This window comes from Lathyrus oleraceus, chromosome 4 (genome assembly GCF_024323335.1).
Source record: "Lathyrus oleraceus cultivar Zhongwan6 chromosome 4, CAAS_Psat_ZW6_1.0, whole genome shotgun sequence".
In the NCBI taxonomy this organism is placed as follows: domain Eukaryota; kingdom Viridiplantae; phylum Streptophyta; class Magnoliopsida; order Fabales; family Fabaceae; genus Lathyrus; species Lathyrus oleraceus.
This window is the reverse complement of record NC_066582.1, coordinates 347,256,541-347,264,487: the sequence shown is the minus strand read 5'-3', so window position 1 is coordinate 347,264,487 and position 7,947 is coordinate 347,256,541. Positions and strand designations below refer to the sequence as shown.

The following is a 7,947-nucleotide window of genomic DNA, read 5'->3' as shown; positions in this document are numbered from 1 at the left end:
GGATCGAAGAAGTTTCCGACGTTCAGGTCAAAGTACTTGTGGCACTCAGGCCAATTTTTCCGATGTTCAGATAGAAGAAGTTTCCGACGTTCAGGTCGAAGCGCTTGTGGCATTCAGGCCAGTTGTTCCGGTATTCAGACCGAAGTGGCGTGCAAGCCATTTTTCCGGTATTCAGACCGAAGTGGCATTCAGGCCAGTCTCTCGGTGTTCAGACCGATATTAGTCATCTCATATTCTGATGTCCAGTATTCAGACTGATGAGCGGCATTCAGGCCATGGTTCTTGTGTTACCATTTATTTTGGTTAACATTCTTTTCGATATTCAGGTCGACTTTCACCGTACTAGACGGATTTTTCTTTCAAGATCACTTCTTTGCCGATTCTGACAGGCATGGTTACATTAATTCCCAGCGGAGCGCAAATTGTTCGTCTGTTCTTGGTATTCAACCACTCTTCACTCTAATCATCTGAAAGCTGAGGCTGTTCATATCGATAGGTTCATAGTGGATTGAATAGGGGCAGCTGTAACACCTCAAAATTTGCCCTCCTCTTCTTGGGACTAGTTTGACACATTGCATTTCATATTCTAGGGCATTAGACATTGCATTTTGCATATCATCTGAAAATAAGAAAAGTCATCCTCCAAAGTCTTTTCAGAAGATGGAGAGGTTACATGAGTCAAGCCTGAGGGTTTCTAAGAAATGATCAACCATCTGGGGGTTTGCACTGCAGTTAGGGTTTCCTGACCCTTCAGAGGTTTTGAGCATTATCTTGTTTGCAAGAATATATTACCATCATCATGGTTTTATCATCTTCAAGGGTTTCATTGTTCATTCTCAAGTTCCTTTGGATTAGGGTTTTGACCTCTGGTCAACCCTAATCAATGCCTTTCTTCCAATCAGGGTTTCTCAAGGAGATGAGGTATTTTCTAGGGATGAGGATTATATGATCATTATATTGGGCTTATATGAGCTAGGGTTTCATTTCTGAGCCATTTCCTCAAGATGTGGAGGTTCAAGCTTATCAGGGTATTTCAAGGTCATCTGAGGACCACAAGAAGTCAACTTTGCAAGAGCTGAAGGCTATGAGGTGGGGAAATGAGTTTCAACACCTCCATCATGTTCAAAAGAGGTCCATTTGTCATTTCAAACATCTATCTTGAAGATTTTGAAGCCATGGCAAAAGTTTCAAAAAATGGAAAGTGACCAGTAATTAAAAGTTTCCAAAAATGGCAAGTTTTTGGTTCACATTCAACTTGACTTTTCAACATCAAAGAAGTTTCAAATGGATTTTTGGTGAACATGAAAGTTGAAGATCTTTCTCTCCCCTTTTCAAAAAGTCCAAGATCATAGTCATCTGATGATTGGTTGAGAAGTTATGTCCAAATGATCACAAAGTATACATGGAATTTCAAAGTGGCATAACTTTTGATTCAAAACTCCAAATTGGTCCACTCATTTTGCAAAATGCTTGTCATGACCAATACTTTTCAAATCAAGCCTTGCCTTGCATGAAAGAAACTCATATGGCCACTTGTTTATACATGTGTATTTTGGAGGGAAATCTCACAATTCAAATTTGGTTGATGCTACAAACAAAATACCAATCCCATCTTGATTGTTGCATGATTTTAAGTGAATTTGTACCCTTGCATGGAACTGTTCACGTATGGATTGTACATGCTACCTCACACTTGCCATTTTTGCAAAACACCTCTCATTTCACTAATCTCAATTAACCAAAGCCTAATTTGATTAACAACATGATTAGCATATCATATATAAGCCTAATCATAACTGCATTTGCCATAACAACACATCTCAGATATGAAATTCAAGCTTCCCTCCATTTTTTCTCTCACTTCAAACTTCAATTTTCTTCACACAATTCATTAATTTCTTTGCATAATCATGATTATGGAGTATCATTGAGCAAGAATCCACGTTTGGTTTGAAGAATTTGGTCCAGATTTGAGCAGATCGAAAGCATGAACATGTTGATGGAGCTTGAGAATTGAGCTAGATCCACGTGCCTTCAACCACTATTTCTTGCTTAAAGCTTCTATAGAGGTTCAGTGGAGTAGATCTGGAGACTTTGAAGGCTTGAACACACGATTTCCATCACTGCCACTTCAAGTAAGTGAAATTTCGACCTCTCTTTTTTGCCAATTTCTTGTGATAAATGCGTAGATCTTGCATCCCTGAGCATGCTGATGTGTTTGGATTTGAAAACGGATGAAAAATGAACACGTATGGTTGATTTAAAGTTTTACACATGATTAAGTTTCTCTTCGATCCCGAAAATCTAGAGAGAATTAGGAGATTTGGATTGTAGATTTGAGATCAGCGTTGCAAGAGCTTTCCAAGGGTATATAGTTTGCAAAAATCTGGAAAAAAAAATTGGATCTCCTCCGCCGTCTGCAACAGGCTAGGGTTTCGTGGCCAAAACGCTGCGTTTTGGCACCAAGCGCTTCTTGACCTAGCGCGCTTGGGTTCGATCCTTGCGTGTGTGTTTTTGTGGATTTAATTTGATATTCTTCTGGACCTTCCTTGGCCTGAGTTCGATTCATGGCAATGTGTTTTGTGAATTTAATTTTTTGAGCGCCTTTTGTCAACCTTCATGGCATGTGTTTGAACCTGGCTGATTGCATTTTGCTGATTTCATTTGAATCCAATGTTTCCCTCCTATTTTCATGCATGATCCATTTTATTTGTTCTAATTTAAAAAATCAAAAAAAATAGTAGACATGTCCAAATTGATTCCAATTTTTTTCTACATGTTCATTTTAATGTCTAGTATTTTTTCATATTATTTCCATGATTTGTTTGTTTCTGGATTTTTATTTGTTGATTTTTGATTGAACATTGTGTTATATTGATATGTCATAATGAATGCTTTGTAAAATGCTCATTGTTAATCCAATTGACTTAAAATTTGGCATGTTTGATCCTAACATGTGATATGATTTTTTGGCTTTTGGTTTGAGATTTTTATCATATGATATCACTGTTTTGGACACATGAACATGTAGTGTGACAATTTGTGTCACATTTCTTGCCTTGCATTTGTGAATTTTCATTCATATACCATTTGAGCTCTTCTGGATTTAATTTTTTGCATGATGTTTGCTCATAACATGATAAGCTTGTATAAAACATTTCATAGCCATTGGATGCTTTTCTGTTTTGATTTGGATTTTCTAATTTGATTGTCCATTTTGTGCTCATTTGTTGGTCTTTGTTTTATGTTGATCATTTGATGCCTTTGCCTTATGAATTGGTCTTGATCCTTTTGAGGACATTTTCTTGTTTGTTTGAATGTGCTTCATGTAAAATATTGACTTCTGTTTTAGTCATTTGACTTGCTTTTGAACCTAGTCTTTGAACTAGTGGTTTGTACACATACTAATTAAGCTTTGTGTTTCAGGTTTGAGCATTTGGCACTAATGGTTGGTTTGGTCTCATTATTTGAGATGCAAGTTGCTTTGATTACTAACTCTTGTTGTCTTGTAGGTCAATTGATGTGGTGAACTCACTTGGGTGCTTGCACTTATGACTTGCATTGTGTAGATATTGGATAGTTTCACCGTGTGTTTTCTGATTGGTTGTCTGGGATACTAACTGTTTAAGCTTTTGTACAGGTACATTAGTTGCTTGCTAGCTAGATTTTTCTTAAGCTTTGGAGTGTGGTTGATATACCATTGAGGTAGCTTAGCCTTCTTACTACAAGTAGTCTGGAAATCCTGTCACCTTTTTGGCAGGCATTTGGCTGAAGTCCTCCTTAAGAGGCACTGTTTGTGATTGTTTACATTTGTGCCAAAGACCTCCATGATGAGGCATGTTACTTGATAAGTCCTCCTAAGTGAAGAGGCAATTGACAGATAGAAGGGACTAGCAATCAGTCCCCTGTTATTCAGTGAGTCGTTCATTATGCTCGCACTACGTGCTGATGCTCTTGAACAAATACCCAAGATCTTTGTATAGAGTTAGTCTAGTGGAATAGGGTCCCTCTTTCTGGATCCCCACGCTTTCATTGTCATTGAGATCACCCAGGCCAGGGTTAAGAGCATGAGGTCTTATCCTCATTACCATTTTGATCTGCTCACCCTAACTCTCAATGTTAGTGGTTAAGAGCTTCGGCATATCCCTACAGTTTTGGCTTGTTTGTCGAGGTTGATATGACCCCTCTTGACTAAAGCCCAACCATTTGTCTGAGCCTCTTGTTTGTGTATAGTGTGTGATACTAGTTCACTGGTGTTGATGTTTTTGAGCTGACTTGCTTCCTGTGTGAGTTAGATGCATGATTAGAGACTTCAACTTAGGGATTGTGGATTGCATGACAACTTTTAGGCTTGAGTCTTAGTCTCCCTATTAGTTTGTTTGTTTCCCTGGTCTCTGGTTAGGAGAGAGTTTCCCCCTGTTAAGGGGAACTACGTCGCCCTGATTCTCATACCAGATGAGATACGTAGGCAGGAGATCGAGCGAGATCTCTCCGGGAAACCTTTTCTTTTTTTTGTGGCAACTATTAGGCTCGAGTTCCAGACTCCCTATTAGTTTGTTTGTGCACCCTTTTTTCTTTTTCAACCTGTTTTGTTTCTTTTGACGTCTCAGCGTCTCTTTGTGTTTGTGTGACAACTATTAGGCTCGAGTTCCAGACTCCCTATTAGCTTGTCAATCTGATAACCTTTTTCTTTGGTGTTCGCTGGTTAGCGTGTGCTATATGTTTGGAGTCGGATATAAGTCCATGTATTGGCATTCTGTTTCCTTTTGTGTGGCTTTTGTTTGGAGTCGGATATAAGTCCATGTTTTGGCATTCTGTTTCCTTTTGTTTGGTTATTGTCAGGAGTCGGGTGTAAGTCCATGGATTGGCATTCCGTTTCCTGTTGAGTGTTTCTTTTGATGTCTCAGCGTCTCTTTTCGGTTTTTTGTTTCGGCGTGCATTAGCCGAGCTACGAGTGCTCTGATTCTTCCTCTGGATAGAGAAGATACGTAGGCATAGGATGCGATATCCTAGCGAGCATGTTCCCCATTTCCCCGAACTACGTCGACTCTGATGTTTGTTTATGACAAACTACGTAGGCCCAGGATGCGACATCCTGCCGAGTCCGCTTCCTCCATCTTCTTTCACCTGTTTTATTATTCCAGTGTGTGTGCATTCTCTTTGAGCAGTTATTTAGCAACCTTTTCCTATTCTTTTGAGCATGGATCCCGTCGAGTACGGCGGACGTGAGGGGTGCTAATACCTTCCCCTTGCGTAACCGACTTCCGTACCTTGCAATCTCTGGTCGTAAGACCGTTCCTTTCCCTTTCTTAGGTTAGTCCAGCGCTTCCTTTCCGTCATAGGATGAATAGCGTCGGTGGCGGCTCTGTAAACTGTTTTTTTTTCGCCGGTTGTTTTTCGCGTTGCGACATATAGCACCAATCATGTCGATGCCCCACATTGAGAAAGGTCAAGGTGATGTCAAAACATTCAACAGTGTTGGCGGTACATGCACTTTGTCAGCATAAATCTGACACTTATGACATTTTCTGGCATAGCTGAAACAATCGGACTCCATGGTCAATCAATAATAGCCAACTCTCAAAATCTTCTTGGCCATGGCATGTCCATTAGCATGAGTTCCAAAGGATCCTTCATGCATCTCCTTGATTAACATGTCTACTTCATGTCTATCCACGCATCTTAGCATAACCATGTCATGGTTTCTCTTGTAAAGCACATCATTACTCAGAAAGAATTTGGATGATAACCTCTTCGACATTTTCTTATCCAATAATGTAGCATCTTCTGGATTCTCTTGACTTAGAATATATCGCTTGATATCATGAAACCATGGTTTACCATCAGTTTCTTCTTCAATCAGCTGACAGTAAGCAGGCTCATCTCTTCGCTTGATTCGAATAACTGGAGCTTCATTACGGAATCTGACTTGGTACATTGATGTTAATGTTGCCAGAGCGTCAGCCACTTGATTTTCTACTCTCGGGATGTGATGGAAAGTGATATCGTCAAAGTATTTTATCATCTTCACAACATGAGCACGATACGGGATATGCTTCACATCACGGGTCTCCCATTCTCTTTTGACCTGATAGATCACCAAGGCTAAATCTCCATACACCTCAAGGATCTTGGTTCGGAGATCAATTGCAGCTCCAAGACCAAGGATACAAGCTTCATATTCTGCGACATTATTCGTACAATCAAAGCATAACCTCGCTGTGAAAGGGGTAAAGCCACCATTTGGATTCATCAAAACAACTCCCACTCCATGACCATTATAATTGGAGGAACCATCGAACGCAAGCTTCCATCGAGATCCTGGTTCTAGTCCTTCATTTGGGCCTGGGATCTCACAATCCTTTATCACCATTATATCCTCATCGGAGAAATTAAACTTCAACGTGTAAGACCCCAATTTTGACCCTAAGATCCCTCATGGCATCATAAAATTGCATTTGCATTGCCTCAAGGATCTTTAGCATCTTGGTTCCCTTTGCCTTTGGGTGGGACTCCTTGTGATTGGTTTGAGATCACCAAGCATGCTTGAATTATACATCATTATTTCTCTTACTTTTGTTTACTAACCAAAAGCACAAAAATGTGTCACTAACATCTTTTGTTTGAAGCTTGAGTATCATCCAAGACACTTTGTGGGTTCTATTTAGATGATCATTCAACACAAGGGAATGGCTTGAGATACTTCCAACAGGTTCAAATGGGGTCTATTCGTCAGTCAAAACGTTAATCTTGAAGGAGCAAAAGTTTGTTCATGAGCTGTCATGCTCGCTAGGTGAGCAGAATGGGTCGCCTAGCGAGTCCCAAGAAAAGCCACCAGAATCACCTACGCTCAGAGGAATTTCTTGAACTGTCATGCTCGCTAGGCGAAGCCCACGTGTTTAAAATAAAAAATAAAAAAAATAAAAAAATAAAAAATAAAAAAATGAAAAATAAAATAAAAATAAAAAATAATAAAAAATAAATGAATAAATAAATAAATAAATATAACAGAAAATTTTTGGACTTGGGCCTCTCTCATTTGAGCCCACAGGTCCACAAAAATCACGTTATAAATTCAGAGTTTCAGTGAAACAAAAGAAAATTCTATTCCTATTACCCTGGAAGGGAAAAAGATAGTGAGAGAAGAGCTAACAGAGTTCAGAGCAACCTCCAGAGACTGAAGTGAACTCATCGGCAAAGAACCAATTCCCTCTCATATAAACCCTCAGATTGCTTTGCAAACCCAACCGGGTAATTCAATTTCATTCGATCTCTCCAGTCAGGTTTGCCTTATTCCGATTACTTTATGCTTTTAATTTGAATGCTCTGAATGTATGAGGTATTATGGGTGATTTTGATACCCTTTTGATGCATGTGTTTGACAAGAGGTTCAGGCCTCCTACCCTTGGTTACTTTTTGTAAATTTTAATGGCATGATTCATGTGGTTACATTTTGATTTGGGGGCAACTCTTGATTACCCTATCTTGTTTCTCTAACCTGTTTGTTGAGTTTTGTTTTGTGAGGGCTCATATGATTCTTGCAGAGATGGCTTTCCTGGTGTTCCACTTTATTTGTGGGATACCACCTGGAGGTTTATTCCGATTACCTGTACTGACTCGCTTTCTTTGATGGTGTTCAGCTTGGAAGAGTCTTTGGGTTTCTTATTTATCTAATTGATGTTACTTCGGATCTTTATCCGTACGGTAGATCTCTCGATCCCTTTACTTTTCTCGTATATTACCGATTTCTTAGGTTTCGTATAGCCTCTCGTGGCATGTCATTTAAGGTAGCACGGTTCCTTCATCTAGGACTGCCTTTTTGCATGAGCATCCCTAAACACCCCAAACTCATTGATTTTTCTTCTCCTAAGAACACGTTATCTCCTTCTACTACAGGCGAGTAAGTCTCCAAAGGTCGAGCATCCGGTAGATTGCGTAGTAACGTCG

General features: G+C 39.6%; 1 protein-coding gene across 1 annotated transcript; it reads right to left on the bottom strand.

Annotated features, from left to right (window-relative positions):
- Positions 1–5,516: 5,516 nt before the first annotated feature.
- LOC127137379 (uncharacterized) lies at positions 5,517–6,373 on the bottom strand. The gene is made up of 2 exons (XM_051063845.1): positions 5,720–6,373; positions 5,517–5,537 (listed from the first exon to the last, which is right to left on the bottom strand). Exons 1-2 carry the CDS (start codon positions 6,371–6,373, stop codon positions 5,517–5,519), a joined length of 675 nt encoding a protein of 224 aa, XP_050919802.1.
- Between the last annotated feature and the right edge of the window lie 1,574 nt (positions 6,374–7,947).

Coding starts and splice junctions, on each gene's coding strand:
- LOC127137379 (XM_051063845.1), bottom strand. CDS start 6,373: ATGGTGATAAAGGATTGTGAGATCCCAGGCCCAAATGAAGGACTAGAA. Junction 5,538..5,719: donor AATTCTTTCTGAGTAATGAT/GTGCTTTACAAG, acceptor CGATTGTTTCAG/CTATGCCAGAAAATGTCATA.